This window comes from Rutilus rutilus, assembly GCF_951802725.1.
Source record: "Rutilus rutilus genome assembly, chromosome: 10".
In the NCBI taxonomy this organism is placed as follows: domain Eukaryota; kingdom Metazoa; phylum Chordata; class Actinopteri; order Cypriniformes; family Leuciscidae; genus Rutilus; species Rutilus rutilus.
Genome location: NC_140215.1, coordinates 35,532,092 through 35,549,614, shown reverse-complemented (window position 1 = coordinate 35,549,614; position 17,523 = coordinate 35,532,092). Strand labels below are relative to the sequence as shown.

At 39.4% G+C, this 17,523-nt stretch overlaps 2 protein-coding genes across 7 annotated transcripts in view; one reads left to right on the top strand and one right to left on the bottom strand.

Annotated features, from left to right (window-relative positions):
• Positions 1 to 2,135: 2,135 nt before the first annotated feature.
• prkra (protein kinase, interferon-inducible double stranded RNA dependent activator) lies at positions 2,136 to 8,281 on the top strand. Its single transcript, XM_084421837.1, has 8 exons — positions 2,136 to 2,230; positions 2,510 to 2,700; positions 2,815 to 2,896; positions 2,977 to 3,043; positions 3,955 to 4,072; positions 4,159 to 4,253; positions 5,877 to 6,039; positions 7,802 to 8,281. Exons 1-8 carry the CDS (start codon positions 2,217 to 2,219, stop codon positions 7,957 to 7,959), a joined length of 888 nt encoding a protein of 295 aa, XP_084277963.1. The 5' UTR covers positions 2,136 to 2,216; the 3' UTR covers positions 7,960 to 8,281.
• A 2,849-nt stretch (positions 8,282 to 11,130) lies between these two features.
• Positions 11,131 to 17,523, bottom strand: part of osbpl6 (oxysterol binding protein-like 6) — a 75,534-nt gene continuing 69,141 nt past the window's right edge. For all 6 annotated transcript variants that reach the window (XM_084421803.1, XM_084421805.1, XM_084421807.1 and 3 more), the window contains one exon: positions 11,131 to 16,289. In XM_084421803.1, the coding sequence (XP_084277929.1) occupies positions 16,181 to 16,289 (109 nt within the window). In that variant the 3' untranslated portion in view covers positions 11,131 to 16,180. The remainder of the gene's footprint in view (positions 16,290 to 17,523) is intronic.

The following is a 17,523-nucleotide window of genomic DNA, read 5'->3' as shown; positions in this document are numbered from 1 at the left end:
TCCAATCAGCAGCAACATGTGGCTAAAGCACATGGTATTAAAGTGAACTCGCACAATGGGTTCAAGGAAAGTAATTTACAAATGTGTTCGATGCAGCTCGGTATACGCAACTACTGAGGATATTAGAAGACATGTTTGTCGTAAGTTTTATTGTAAAAATATAGGATATCAACATAATGATGTAGTTGTTTCACGAGTTCACATCTACATATAATTATTACGGTAAAGGTTATGCGTATTTGGCGTGCTGTCCGGGTGGAGGGCTCCAAGCTCGGAATTTCTGCCCGAACCCAGAGTACTCCCAAGTGCAAGTGTATGATATAGAAATAAACAATGGTAATTAAGTGCTTTTCAAACAGAATGAACTACTATAAAGTCAGTATGTGAGGCTAAATAGATGTGTTTTAGTCTGAATTAGGTAAGATGTGTGCTTCCATTTCAGTTTCAGCAATCCCTTCACTCGATTGGGATGTTCTCCTTTGTTCTGGGCGGCAAGTGCAGTAAATGACATCGGGCATATTTTGTAGTATTAAACACATATTTATACCGACTTCATCAGGCTCAGAAAATTCTTCACAAAGAACACAAAGAATGGCCTTCTCAGCTGCCATAGTTGCAACTCTTGCGTCATCAGAACAGTGCATCACCGTTTCTGTTTAAAAAACGTTGTGCAACGTTTTGTCGGGGCTGAACGCAGCCCAGATCAACGTGATCGTCAACGAGTGGATCTCTGAGCTGAGTGAGTGAGTGAGTGGAGGCGGGGCTCATTTGCATATTCATAGAACCGCGTATACTAAATGAGGCAAGGGTGTAGTGTTACATTCAAGCTATTAGGGCATGAAGAATTTTTTTCAAGAATAGAACGTTAAAATATTTCGTTTTGGTCAAAGGAGTTTTAAGGAATAAAATAATTGACTACAGGGGGACTTTAAATGTGGAAATGTGTTTCTACACGAGGCTGTGTTGTTGCTCGCAATTCAGTGGGCAAATAAAGACATTTTACTGTAAACGGGAAGTCTGCTGCTGCTGTTTATTGTCATTCACACCTTTAATAAATAATGGCGACCTACTAAATATTAATGAGATGAAAAAATCGGCTACACTATAAAAGCCCTGAGCATGTAACGTTACAGACTCACAGAAATACAACTGCACACAACATTAGGACTTCCACCAGAAACCACACAAGGCCAATGACAAATAATTGTACCAAATACTTTTGTACCAAATACAAACTTTATTGTTTTTTTTTTATATTAGATATTTTATTTTTGATTGCATGTGTATCAATGTTACTAATGCAATGTGAAGCTTCCTTTTACTGTACCAAAATAAATCTTAAAGGGTCAGTTCACCCAAAATTAAAAATTTTGTCATCATTTATTGTGATGTTCACAGTGTTCACAGTGTTGTTCCAAACCTGTGTGAGTTTCTTTGTTGAACAAAAAAGAAGATATTTTAAAGAATGTTGGTAACCAGACACTTGATGGCATTAAGTATCCCCCTTCCATATGTGAAGTGCTTTAAGTACTCAAAGCGCTATATAAATGTAACGTAATATTATTATTATAACTGTTCGGTTTTGGTTCCAAATTTTCATTTTTGGGTGAACTGTCCCTTTAAATCTGAATCCGATTGTTTACAACAACCAGGGGTGCGTTTCCCGAAAGCATCGTTGGCCAACTATGGTCGCAAGTTCATCGCAATGTCCATTGAACTCTATTGGTAACGACGGAACTTGCGACCATAGTTGGCCAACGATGCTTTCGGGAAACGCACCCCAGAGCCGTTGATGTCTATGGTTGTTACAACCAACGAGAGGCGGAGCCCGAGATTCTATTTGAAAGAGAGATCGCAACCTTTGCGCAAACCGGCTAACATGAATGGCTCTCAAGACAACTTTGCCTTATATTTATGCAAATAATGTTGAAGATAAAAGACAAAGCTGATCAAGCAGTCTATTCCGCGTGCAGAGGCATCTCCTCCATTGACTTTAACTCAAGAAAGGCACATTCTAGTCTCCTCCACACCGATACGCATTTGAGCCGGTTATATACTGTCTATGATTTGAGCGAAGCTTGGGGGCTTCCCCTATGGGAGGGGCTCTGGCGGAGAACCGTTTGGGAGGCGGGGCTTATAGTCAGTATAGAGGAATTCTATTGGCCAGTGCTTGTGCCAATCAAAGTAGAAGCGGCGGCGGCATACGGGTAGCAATAATGGCTGATTCTCAGTAAGGAGCCCATACAACCTTTTCTTCTTTCTTGTGCATATAACAATTGTTGTATTTCAACACATACGTGTCTGTTTAATGTAATATCTGCAGAGGTTTGTCCTTAGTTGGGCGCTAGACTGTTTTACATGGGCAGGGTGTGTTATTGTTTTGTGTCTCTTACGCAGTGCTCATCAACATCAACACTAACGTATATATTTGAAATGTTTTTGGGCTGTATTTGTCCTTTGCGTTTTGTTCGCTCATTATTCTGACGAGATAACACACATATTGTTCTAGTCCCAGTGTCGCGATGGCTCATCAACGAGTCTGCTGTCAGGATAAAACGCCAATCCAGATCCTGCACGAATACGGCATCAAAATCGGCAGCGCGCCCCAGTACGAGCTCATACACGCGCTCGCTGACGGAGACGCGCACCAGCCTTCCTCCTTCATCTTCTGTGTCACCATAGGAGATGTCTCATGCAAAGGTCATCTTTTATTCACATGAAAGTATTATAATAGCACCTAGTATGAGTAAGTAATAATAAAGTGTACACTAGTATTCTAATAAATAATCGTTTTTTTTTCTTCTTTTCTTAAAGGGCAAGGATCCACTAAAAAGGCGGCTAAACATGACGCTGCAGAAGCCGCCTTGAAATTATTGAAACGAGACCCCCAGCCAAAGTAAAATACACACACCGTAGAGAGGGATATAAACCATTATAGCAGTTAACACTGATCCAAATGTTCTGAATCTTTCACAGTGGTCAGAGAGACAATGGTCTTTCTCCTGAAGGCGGTGACGGATCCAATCCTGTGGGAATACTGCAGGTATCTGATCAAGCTCTTCACATCTTGAAGCACAACTATTATTGTTATTATTATTATTATGGAAACAGTATTGCTTCATCCGTGTTCGCTGTTTCCCAAATATATACCTAGATAGCAATAGCTGGATCCCAAATGGCACACTTCATGTTGACTCACGGTCTCATGACCTTAAATTGCGCGTGCTCGCCAAGTGTACGAGTCTGTAGGGTGTCCCATTCGGCATTTCAGCGCTGTGAAATCGAAGGAGGTCCACAAGGCCGGAGTGTGCCACTTGGGTTCTAGCCAAGATAGTGTCGGCTGGCCCAGATCCGCCCCACATCTGGTACACGTGGATTCAACAGGGCCCACATGTGGACCGGATCTGGGCCAACACTATGTTGCTGTCTGGGTAGTGTGTGAACAGTATGCCAACTGAGTAGTATGTCTGAATGCATAGTATTCAAAATGTTCTATACAGTATGATTGTAATCTCGACGTACTACATCCTCCATGTTGTCATTATCATGTGATCTACCAGTGTCAGTTACGTCACTTCACTGTCATTCATAAATCCTCTCCCGTGGCCTCATGGGATAGTAAAGTGTCCATCGAATGCACACTTCAGAATCTTACCAATAGTAGGGATGAGTCACAATTTTGATCAATTCCACACAGACAAAATCAAGCCCCGCCCACATTTGTTCTTGTTTGAGAAGCTGTTTCACTCGGATATATATCACAATAGGGAAGGAAAGATGAGCGCAACTTCCGTTTCATGCAGACTTTAAAGATTATGAGGGCACATGCATTTAAAAAAAAATAAAAGATGTGCACAGATACATCATTTATAATAAATACTGCAATATTCTGTCAACAAAAAAAGTAAGTTTTGTTTCCATGGTGAGTTTAAACACTGTTGTGTGTTTTGTGAGGAACTGGCCATGCAGCGGGTGTGGTGTCTGCCGGAGTACATGGTGTGTATGGAGACGGGTCCGGATCACATGAAGGAGTTCACCGTGACCTGTCGTCTGGAGGGCCTGGAGGAGTCAGGTGCCGTCAGCTCTCTCACACAGAGACCTCAGGCTCGGGCTGAGCGCAGGAGGACTGATGCCATGTCATGTGCTTTTGCTCATCAGGGACCGGCAGCTCCAAGAAGCTGGCCAGACGAGCAGCCGCTGAACGCATGCTGGGAAAACTGCAGAGTCTGTCCGGGTCTCCCGAGATCACGTGGGTTAGTGACGTTCATCCATTCAGAGATGTGTTGGGATTCTTTCACTGAAAATTCTTGATTGGTCTTTAGGTTTAAAGGGATAGTTCACCCAAAAATGAAAATTAGCCCATGATTTACTCGCCCTCAAGCCATCCTAGGTGTATATGACATTTCAGACGAATACAATCAGAGTTATATTAAAAAATGTCCTGACTCTTCCAAGCTTTATAATGGCAGTGAATGGCTGTTTCTGTTTTGAAGTCCATAAAAGTGCATCTATCCATGATATGTGCATCTATCCATGATAAAAGTGCATCTATCCATGATAAAAGTGCATCTATCCATGATAAAAGTGCATCTATCCATGATAAAAGTGCATCTATCCATGATAAAAGTTAATCTATCCATGATAAAAGTGCATCTCTCCATGATAAAAGGTAATCTATCCATGATAAAAGTGCATCTATCCATGATAAAAGTGCATCTATGTGCATCTATCCATGATAAAAGTGCATCTATCCATGATAAAAGTGCATCTCTCCATGTATAAACGAACTCCACACGGCTCTGGGGGGTTAATAAAGGCCTTCTGAAGCGAAGCGATGCATTTGTATAAGAAAAATATCCATATTCAAAACTTTGAGTAAAATAACTAGCTTCCGGCCAATTATTCACTGCCATTATAAAGCTTGGAAGAGCCAGGACATTTTTTAATATAACTCCAATTGTATTCGTCTGAAAGAAGAAAGTCATACACACCTAGGATGACTTGAGGGCGAGTAAATCATGGGCTAATTTTCATTTTTGGGTGAACTATCCCTTTAAGGAGTGCACATCTAAAAAAAAACATTCAGTAATTGCATGGATTTCTGTAATTCATCCCAATGAACGTGATTTCACCAAGTTAATCCTGGATCAACGTTCTAATCAACCAATCAGATTTTTTGTTAAGGTTATGCTTACAAACCAGGGTTAGGTGCTTCTGCATCAGTGTTATTCACCTTTCTTTCCCTCTGATTTTAACAACAACTTCAAGGTGGGTTTAGGGTTAGGTTTGGGATAGGGTTAGGGTTAGGACTAAATTTTCGGACAGAAATGTTGCTCCAGGATCAACTAAATATATTGACCCAGGAACGTGTCTTGCTTGGCAAATCATGGTGACTAATTAATAACGACGAATGAAGAAAACAGTGCCACGCTTCACTCTGAAACATGACTATTTTGATTGAACATTTTTGTCATGTAATTAATAAGCTTTTCATAAGCATAATTCATGTCTTCATGATGAATTTCCATAGTTTAGGATTGAAAGCCTGGCCCTGGGACAGGAATAAAACAATAAGATCTACACATTTAAGTAGCAAATGTAAATGACAAAAAGACATTGTTTCAATGGTGACCTTCATGTAACAAAGAAAAATCAGCCTCTGAAACATAAAAATGCCTGAAGAATTGGACACGTCACGTTGATTCATAAGAGATTTGCATTTGCAAGCCGTTGCATCAATATTTCAGCATGAGGAATTGTTTTGCCATTGAATCACGGCTGACTGAGTCACCATCGAGCCCACTCTCGCCAATAAGCTCAGGATTGTGCTTTAGATGATTTGATAAATCAGATCACATGTGTCATGTGGTCCCCAGAGCCCTCCTGCTCGTGTGTATGTGGAGAGCTTCCGGCAGTCGACTGGGGAGAAGATCTCGCTCCTGAAGATGACTCCTCTCAGCATCCCGAACACAGACTACATCCAGATGCTGCTGGAGGTCTCGCTGGAGCTGGGCTTTCAGGTCACATACATAGACATCGGTGCGTTCCTGTTCCTCACTTTCTTCCTGTGTGTTGTTTTGTGTCTTAAAGGGATAGTTTACTATAAAATGAAAATTAGCACATGATTAACTCACCCTGAAGTCATCCTAGGTGTGTATGACTTTCTTCTTTCAGACGAATACAATCAGAGTTATCTTAAAAAATGTCCTGGCTCTTCCAAGCTTTATAATGGCAGTGAATTGCAACCAACAGTTTGAAGCTCATAAAAGTGCATCTATTCATGATAAAAGTGCATCTATTCATGAAAAGTGCATCTATCCATCATAAAAGTGCATATATTTATGATAAAAGTGAATCTATCCATCATAAAAGTGCATCTATCCATCATAAAAGTGCAGATATCCATGATAAAAGTGCAGATATTCATCATAAAAGTGCATCTATCCATCATAAAACTGCAGATATTCATCATAAAAGTGCATCTATCCATCATAAAAGTGCATCTATCATCATAAAAGTGCATCTATCCATCATAAAAGTGCAGATATTCATCATAAAAGTGCATCTATCTATGATAAAAGTGCAGATATTCATCATAAAAGTGCATCTATCATCATAAAAGTGCATCTATCCATCATAAAAGTGCAGATATTCATCATAAAAGTGCATCTATCCATCATAAAAGTGCAGATATCCATGATAAAAGTGCAGATATTCATCATAAAAGTGCATCTATCCATCATAAAACTGCAGATATTCATCATAAAAGTGCATCTATCCATCATAAAAGTGCATCTATCCATCATAAAAGTGCATCTATCCATCATAAAAGTGCATCTATCCATCATAAAAGTGCAGATATTCATCATAAAAGTGCATCTATCCATCATAAAACTGCAGATATTCATCATAAGTGTATCTATCCATCATAAAAGTGCATCTATCATCATAAAAGTGCATCTATCCATCATAAAAGTGCAGATATTCATCATAAAAGTGCATCTATCCATCATAAAACTGCAGATATTCATCATAAAAGTGTATCTATCCATCATAAAAGTGCATCTATCATCATAAAAGTGCATCTATCCATCATAAAAGTGCAGATATTCATCATAAAAGTGCATCTATCCATGATAAAAGTGCAGATATTCATCATAAAAGTGCATCTATCATCATAAAAGTGCATCTATCATCATAAAAGTGCATCTATCCATCATAAAAGTGCAGATATTCATCATAAAAGTGCATCTATCCATCATAAAAGTGCATCTATCCATCATAAAAGTGCATCTATTCATGATAAAAGTGCATCTATCCATGATAAAAGTGCATATATTCATCATAAAAGTGCAGATATTCATCATAAAAGTGCATCTATCCATCATAAAAGTGCATCTATCATAAAAGTGCAGATATTCATCATAAAAGTGCAGATATTCATCATAAAAGTGCAGATATTCATGATAAAAGTGCATCTTTGTAACGTGTTAAATATTCATATTTTTCTTACACACACGCATCGCTTCGCTTCAGAAGGCCTTTATTAACCCACAGGAGCCGTGTGGAGTTCGTTTATCATGGATAGATGCACTTTTTGAGCTTCAATCTGTTGGTTGCAATTCACTGCCATTATAAAGCTTGGAAGAGCCAGGACATTTTTAATATAACTCGATTGTATTCGTCTGAAAGAAGAAAGTCATACACACCTTTGAGGCCGAGATAAATCAAGGGCTAATTTTCATTTTAAAGTGAGCTTCTCCTTTAAGAGCTGGAAGTGTTGTATGTGTGTGTTCTGCAGACGAGCTGACGGTGAACGGGCAGTACCAGTGTTTGGTTGAGCTGTCGACCCGGCCGGTGACGGTGTGCCACGGCTCCGGCATGACCAGCAGTAACGCCCACAACGCCGCCGCACACAACGCCCTGCAGTACATCAAGATGGTCGCTAATAAACACTAACAACAGGACTGCGTGTGCACTGAGTTGGAGATGCTGAACTCTGAAGTGTGGAGCGGCTGACCCGGGCCGTTCGGCTGTCAGAGACGCGGCTCTATGCAGAAAATAAATCCATTTCTGGGTCACAACCCTGAGTTTATTTTTGGATGAGGCAAAGTGCTTCATTTACATCCAAATGGTAATTTATTTACACTAAACCTCAAACTGGATTCAGTCAGATGTACTGAATACTGAATAGAAAGTGTTCGCCACTGCATCAAACCTGACCAAGGTCTTTTTTTTTTTTTTTTTTTGCTTAATAAATCAATTGTAAACACCATATTAATAGGTTTACAGTGTGTCATTCCAAACCTGTAAGACTTTCGTTCATCTTCAAAACACAAATGAAAATCATTATGAAACCATTATGAAATCTGAGCAATTTCTGTCCATCCACTGACAGCTACACAACTACCACTCTGACGCTTCAAAAAAGTTCATAAAGAGATTGTGAAACTAATCCATATGAATAAAGCAGTTTAGTCCAAACTTTCTGAAGTCATGATCTCTTTTGCTGAAGCTCAAACGTGCTGCGTAACGAGAATGAACCTCATTGGTTGTTGCACGTCAAACGTCAACTGATGTGTTGATGAATGTTTATATGTGAATAAAAGCTTAAAGGGATACTCCACTTTTTTCGGAAATAAGCTCATTTTACATCTCCCCCAGAGTTAAACAGTTGAGTTTTACCGTTTTAGAATCCATTCAGCCGAACTCCGGGTCTGACGGTACCACTTTTAGCATAGCTTAGCACAGATCATTGATTCTGATTAGTCCAGTAGCATTTCTTTCAAAATGACCAAAGAGTTTCAATATTTTTCCTATTTAAAACTTGACTCTTCTGTAGTTAAACCGTGTACTAAGATCGACGGAAAATGAAAAGTTGCGATTTTCTAAGCCTATATGGCTAGGAACTACTCTCATTCCAGCGTAATAATCAAGGAACTGTGCGGCTGTACCATGGGTGCAGCAGGCGTAATGATATGACGCAGCGCCTGAAAATAGTCCCCAGCTCGGTAACTTCTTCCAACGTGACCGGGACTAAGTTTGTCTAACCTATTAGACCTATTTTCAGGCGCTGCGTCATATCATTACGCCTGCTGCACTCATGGTACAGCCGCACAGTTCCTTGATTATTACGCTGGAATGAGAGTAGTTCCTAGTCATATAGGCTTAGAAAATCGCAACTTTTCATTTTCCGTCGATCTTAGTACACGGTTTAACTACAGAAGAGTCAAGTTTTAAATAGGAAAAATATTGAAACTCTTTGGTCATTTTGAAAGAAATGCTACTGGACTCATCAGAATCAATGATCTGTGCTAAGCTATGCTAAAAGTGGTACCGTCAGACCCGGAGTTCGGCTGAATGGATTCTAAAACGGTAAAACTCAACTGTTTAACTCTGGGGGAGATGTAAAATGAGCTTATTTCCGAAAAAAGTGGAGTATCCCTTTAAATTCAATCTGTTCATCATATAAAGTGACAGTCTCTTCAGAAAATGTGGACTTAAACCGCTCAATTCATATGGAATTAGTTTTACGATCTCTATAAACTTTTTGAAGCATCAAAGTGTCAATGGAGGAACAGAAATCGATTAGATTTCATTAAAAAGATCTTCATTAGTGTTCTGAAGATGAACGAAAGGCTCACGGGTTTGGAACGACATGAAAGTGAGTAAATGAAGACAGCATTTTCATTTTTGGGTGAACTAACCCTTTAAGAAATGCACTGCTAAAGTAGTCTCAGCGTCTTCTGCGGGGAACGCTTAGACCTGCTAATAACGGCTAAACGAAGCTTTGCAGTGTTGGGTTTGATAATCACAAGTTCTTCAGTATGGTGTGGCCATCTAGTGATCATAATAATGTCTCCACCTTACTTTGTAAAGCAGGAGTAGTTACTGATTCATTAGCCGCTATATACGCGATTTTAGCGTTAAGTGGCATCTTCCTCACGGAAGCCATTGGCTCTGTGTTTAGTGGTAGATCTGGGTTTATATTGGCATTTTTTTAACTGAATGTTGTGGCCCCTCCAGCAGTGACTGACAGCAGGTATACTGACGTAATTGTGACGCAAAATCCTAAATAACTAGCCTAAGTTAGTTTTTTTAAAGTTTTTTTTTTTTAAATGTCAATCAAACTTCGGTAAAATCGGTGACATTTTTCAATCATGTAGTCATTTTGTGGCACGTCTGTATTTGAGTGTCACGTGCCACTGTATGTTGATGATCACACAAACTGCCCATTCTAGGAAACACACGGAATAAATCTGTCATGTGTCACTACGAAAACTGCATCAGATCCGTTACTGTAAACCTTTATGTCTGCATGGTGTCAGTGTGAGTAAGTGTAACTTTGGTCAGCGCAATATAAACCAACTGACGACAACTGAGGAAGACCCACCGCTGGTGTGTGTGTGTGTGTGTGTTATTTGTGTGTGATTTAGATGGTAGAAAAAACAAGTAACCAGACTCTAATATTGATCTAAATATAAGTATGCCTATCATTTAATATGTGGTTAGTGGGTGTCTACATGGCTGTAATATTTCACAAATCGTTTTATGGAATTATGTAGTAAGTAATAAAACCTTTTTTTTTTTTTTAAGTGTGGACATGAGTGTTTCGTTGAAATATTTGACAACATATGCATTAGAGACCGAGACTGGACGAGTTATAATCACAATTTATGATAAAATAATTAGTGCTGGGCAACGATTAATTGCATCCAAAATAAGTTTTTGTTTACACGATATATGAGTGTGTACTGTCACACATGCATGTATAAGAAAAATGTGTTGTTTATATTTAGCATTTATGTAATATAAGTCATGTATAAATGTAAAGTATATACATGCAATTATTTCTTAAATATATACATGCATATGTGTGTATTTATATTTCCAAAATAATGACAGTACACATGTAAACACTTATTTTGGATGCGATTAATCGATGCCCAGCACTAAAAATAATACAAAAAAAGTCTAAAAGGCAGAATAGTGCATGACTTTGTCCAGTCAATAATGCATTAATGCTGTTGATTAAAGCGAGTGACGAATGGCCCGTCCTCCTCGCATTACCTCATTAATATGAGCTTTTTAAAGAGATTGATCATAAATAATGGACACGGGACACACATCACGGCTTGGAACATAAATATGTATTTCTTAGCATGTATTTAATGTGAAACAGCAGGTCTGGAGCGTGTCCTAATGACACGAGCTGTTGTTCTTCAGATGAAAGCTGGACTCGCGAGTGAGACTCCCACACACAGTGCAGGACGACTCGGAGATATGAGGAGGAGGAGGAGGAGGAGATACAAATGAAACGCACATTTTAATAAGGCATCAGAGATCATTGGCAGGCGGTGACATGTTTTCATGCAACGGTGGGAAACTACAGTGTCTTTCCCTCAGAGGACCTGCTGTTATTCCCCCTTGATACGTCTAAAATGATCTTCTCTGCGAGCTTCAGGTCAGAAACATTCAGTCGGATGAGCTCTCGGCGACAGTCTAGAAGCATCTTAACAGAAAACACAAGGATCACGAAGTATCTGCAATATATGAACTCAACACACAGTCTTGTAGAACTCAGACGCTCGCTCGTATCCAATAGAGCTGTGTGTGTGTGTGTGTGTGTGTGTGTGTGTGTGTGTTGATATGGTTTCATATGCGTTAAGGCACAGTGAAGACCTCGAACAGTGAGACCATCTCGGTCACTGCCACTACACTGTTTTTCGACTTAAAAAAAACAAAACAAAAATTATTCTACTGACATTTCGATAACAATCTTTCTTTACAATTATCTAAGAAATTAAAACATTCAGATCTGCTCCGTCAAATTGAATGCTGATATTGAATTTGTTTGAATGTTTGTGTTTGATGAACGAGGTCCAGTCCAGATCAGATGTAAAAACATGGCCGTTCATACTAGTGTACTACATACTGCATACTTTACTATTTTAAAACTAGTGTGGAAAACACATATTCTGCCCACATGATTTAACTTAGTATGGTTAATTCAGGAAGTGGTATCTAGTTTTCATCTTGGCAATAACAATTCTATTTTTAATGCAGTTTGTGTAGGATTATCTGAACTTTTAGAAGTTTACTCAACTAATGAGTCCATTATACAGCAGAAACAGTATTTGGTTAGTATGTTATTCAGAGTGGCACACTATAGCAGCGCACTTCTGCAGTTAGCACAGCATGTTAGTTTTCAGTATGAGTTCAGAACTACATACTAGTGTACTACTTTTGCCAAGTCTACCATGTCTTTATATGCTTGGAATGGTAAGAGTGGTATGGTAGTATGCGGTTCTGAATTCAGCAATGCAGTATGCAACCCAAGCACACAGAATGGGACATATCCCACAATGCATTGCGTCCGACTTCACTTTTCATTTCTGGGACAGATTAACTGCAAACGTCAGCCCAGATTTTGAACACCTCCGTCTTGACGTAGTATTTACGCAGACATACAAAAGTCTAAATTTTTGTCCAAAATATAACATTTATATCCAAGATGAAAACTGGACTTAACTGAACTGAACCAGAGGTGAGGTCATGTGCAAATGTCGCACACTACATGAAATAATATATAATAGTGTGCAGTATGTATGACACACACTGCTCCGGTCTGAGATTCAGGAGCGCTGAAGTATGTAGTAGCCTGAAATATGTAGTATGCAGGAGCGCTGAAGTATGTAGTATGCAGGAGCACTGTAGTATGCAGGAGCACTGAAGTATGTAGTATGCAGGAGCGCTGATGTAGTATGCAGGAGCGCTGAAGTATGCAGGAGCGAGTGCTGAAGTATGTAGTATGCAGGAGCGAGCGCTGAAGTATGTAGTGTGCAGTATGCAGGAGCGAGCGCTGAAGTATGTAGTATGCAGGAACGAGCGCTGAAGTATGTAGTATGCAGGAGCGTAGTATGCAAGAGCGCAGAAGTATGTAGTATGCAGGAGCACTGGAGGGCCAGCAGAGGCCTCTGTTGTGCAGTTTATGATTAGATATGCAGTGTTTATGTCTGCGGGCCATTCAAGTGTTATAGAGTTGTGCAGGTATGACATCACTTTGTAGGCCAAAACGCGTAAGCGAGTTGCATTTTAGCACGTCGCCCTGAAGTCAATGGTTTTTTTTTTAATGTGGTTTTGGTTAAATGGCTGAAACAAGGTTCAAGACACTTTCACGTTTTATTCTACGACATAAAAGACATCAGTATTACCCCACTCATGATTTTTTTAAGCTGTTGCGTGTCAAGTGGTTTAATGGGACTACAGAGGCTGTCGAGGAGATTAAACTTCATCACACTGAACAGATAAACTCATAATTGTGCTCTTATAAACTATTCTAACTCAAACGTTCTGGGAAAACGTTTTTAGATAAAACCTGAAAGAGTTAGTGATGGTGACGTTGCATTTGTTGGACCGTGGTGTAGTCCGTTATATCCTACCTTTAGCTTTTACTTCTAGCGACTGCATTTAGACTTCAGAATTCATAAAAGTTGTGTTCATCTGTGATAATTATCTTGATGGACAAAACGTGTAAATATAAAGTTTTGTTGATCACAGAGCTTGTTTTCAGCAATAATCCAAAAGCCTATGGGAAAATCCTCTTGGGTTTTCCTAGAGGGAACCAGTGTGATGAACTGCCGGTTGTCCTACAAAGTGACGTCACACCTGCACCGCTCTATAGCGGTATAATGTAAATTCTGCCATCATTTACTCACCCTCATGTTGTTCCAAACCCAAGGCTTAGGTTCACCTTCGAGTTCGAAACACAAATTCAGATATTTTTAATGAAACCTGAGAGATTTCTGTCCGTCCATTGAAAGTTCAGGTTTAGGTTCAGGTAACCAAAAATCGGGGATCCAAAAAGGTCATAAAGCCGTCATCAAAATAATCCATATGCCTAAATTAAATCTGTTCATCATAAAAAGTGATCATATCCTGTCAGAAGACTTGGATTAACCAATCAAAGCCTTTTTGGATTTCCTAATGTTCAATTACCGCTAGAACAAACCTCATTGGTCCCCGTGCATCAGCTTCGGAATAAAAGACTCAAGTCTGTTCATCATATAAAGCGATCGATTCATATAGATTCATTTTATAACGCCTTTTTGGATCTTTTAAAGGCACAATATGTAATTCTCGCCACTAGAGGTCGCTTATTCAAAACAAAGGCGTAGCTTGATGACACCTTGATTTGGCGGGATCATGGGAGTTGTTGTCTTCACCTCTACAGCTGGTGGAGAATACGGCAGAAATCATATTCATGGATGAGCGGTAATGTATTAAATATTTATTAATGGTACGAAAGCCGCTGTTTTATCCTATTAGACACATTTGAGTGTGATGAAAGCTGTTATAATGCTACTATATGAGACACTTGTTGCACACTGCAGTGAGCTAGATCGATATTAGACATGGTAAATCAAGAAAACAAGATTTAAACAAAAAGACTAACTGCGTTGAGCTTCTATATAACAATTATTAGTTTTTTGTCAATGAATGTATACAGTTTCTCACCTGTCTAATAAAACACATAATATATTAAAGGTGCAGTGTATAATTTATGAGGATCTATTGTCAGAAATGCATGTTCATATACATAACTATGTTTTGAGTGGTGTATAAAGACCTTACTTAATGAACCGTTATGTTTTTATTACCTTAGAACGAGCCATTTCTACACACACCGCGGGTCCCCTTACACGTTAAGTCGGCATTTTGCGCCGCCATGTTTCTACAGTGGCCCTAAACGGACAAACTTCTCTACAGAGCGCGTTTCGTCACTCTGTTGTTTTTCGTCTTCTTCATTGGTGTTTGAACAGCGTAGTTATTTACTATTAGCTAACTAGCATGCAAAAAAACTCCCTAAAGTCAGCGAATAAAACACAGACACAATGATGAACAAGTAACAATAATATTTGTGATAATCTATCGTTTTACTGAATAATTAAGTAAATATAATTTCTTATTTTATCTCAGACGACGACATGTTTGTCCTGTTTTGGTCACCGTAGCTTCTTCGAAAGGAAGGGCTGAGTCTTTGGTTGCAATTCGCAACCGAACCACTAGATGCCGCTAAAATCTACACACTGCACCTTTAAAGCGTCTTTGGTGACACTGATAGTGTCCTGGTTGAAACTGCTTAATTCTCTGGATTTAAACATTCTAAGAAACATTTGGGATAATGCAAGAAACAAATCAACAAAATATACAACATTGTTCAAGTGGTTTTTGGATATTTTTTTATCCAAAAATCGTACATATTGTGCCTTTAAGTTTAGAAAGCTTTCAATGGAGGGACGAAACCTCTCAGTTTTCATGAATGACAGTCGTACAGGTTCAACGTGATGACAGAAATTTCATTTTCGTTCGCCTGACTTCTGGCTCAACCCACGGCGCAAGTTTGGGGCGAAACAACCTGTACTAATCTGTTTAGCAGGGCTCTGACCTGTGGATAACCTGTCTGGAAAGAACTCACTTCTTGAGTTCGGCTAGATGTCACGCTTCGTCTTTAAGTGCTAATGTACAACTACAGCTACAGAGATACAGGAGAGCGCGAGGGCCGGTTCCTCTTGTGGTTTTGCGTACAGAAACTCTTTCAGCCTTGATTCTTTGGATGGATTTGAGAGGTGGGTTATAAAACGAACACTGAAACGCCTCTCTGACGGCTGCCTTTGAACATCAGGAGGGACAGGTTGACTTCATCAACGAAACGCATTGATCACGGCACAGCTTTCACTGCCAAAGCAATTCCCTTCTTTTGGTCGTTTACAAAAATACCACTAAAACGGTCTAAATGTAGCTCTGATGAGTTTGTGTAACATATTGCAGGAGAAAGCTGCCGGCGTCTACACATGCAGAATGTAACCAAGAGCAAATTCAATCCATCTAAACCGAGAAGTTGAGGGAATTTCACTAAAAGCGTAAAACTTTGTTGTTGAGAAGCGACTTCTTAAGGCAAGAACATAAGCACAACTGGCTTCGTGTGGACAGCTCTCCGACTCCCACTGTTGCCGTGACAACAGCTCTCTCTCTGTTGCCATGGAGGCGGAGCCTGGCGAAGTGATGCGGAGAGTCTTTTGTTTCTCAGACCTTCAGTCCATTTCTGGAGATAAAATCCCAAATCTTTGAGGGAAGTCCTGTCCTGCATAGTGAGCATGTGCAGTGAAGGCATCGGGATCTACCACAGCTGAGGGTTTTCCAGTTTGAGGAAGCCAGGGTCCTTGCGCAGCTCCCAGTATGTGTTGTTGGACACCCATCTCTCCCTCTGGTTGCTGTCCATTACCTTCCTGTTACACAGAGGAAGCACAGGTTAGAAAGACCAGACTGAGAGCACTTACACCTGACGCCGGTTGCATAAATTGCTAAGACTAGTCTTACAGTAGAAGTAAGTCATACATTTTTTTTCTTTAAGACTGTACATCACTTTTTTAAAGGGGTGGTTGAATATGATTTCACTTTTCTAACTTTAGTTAGTGTGTAATGTTGCTGTTTGAGCATAAACAACATCTGTAAAGTTGCAACGCTCGAAGTTCAAAGCAAAGGGAGACATTTGCTTTTAGAGAAATAGCTTTTTAAGGACTACAACAAACGATTGATAAGGACTACACAACATTCCTCCTGGTTAAGTGACATCACCAACCCTAAAATTTACATAAACCCCGCCCCCTGAACACGATTTATAGATTATCAAGACAGAATATGCTAATCAACGACTAGAAGATAACTACACATAAATTCAACTAAACATTCAGAAATGTCCTGTTGCTTCTACATGTTGTCAATTCTCGAGTCTCTCCATTTTTCTGACTTCGGTTTGAACATAAAAGGCGAAAAGTGTTTGAGTGCATGTCTGTGTGGGGTAAAAGGACACAAGCTGTTGAAGCTCCGCCCACTGTGCCGGGAGAAGCAGCTCATTTGCATTTAAAGGGATAGACACAAAAATGGTGCGTTTTGATTGGTCTAATTTGATAACGAAAAGTAACACTGATCACCCCTAACTAACTGCTAGTTGTTCGTACTAGTTCTTAAGACATATTCTTAACATAATGTTTATGTTTATGCAGTTGGCCCCTGGTGTTATCCATCTTGGGTGATCCGATTTAAAGGGACAGTTCCCCTAAAAATGAAAATAACCCCATGATTTACTCGCCCTCAACCCATCCTAGGTGTATATGACATTCTTCTTTCAGACGAATATAAATCAGAGTTATATTAAAAAATATAAGCTTTATAATGGCAGTGAATGGAGATGAGATTTTGAAGCCCAAAAAAAGTGCATCTATCATCATAAAAGTAATCAATATGACTCCGGGGGTTAATAAAGGCTTTCTGAAGCGAAGTCATGCGTTTGTGCAAGAAAAATATCAATATTTAAAACTTTATTAGCTATAATAACTAGCTTATTATGGCTAATAAATTAAAAATATATATATTAAAAATCAGCATGAAGGCATGATCGTTTAATTTAAAATTTAAACTGAGATGTAGGTCTAATTGTATTCTATCTAACCTAATAATCAC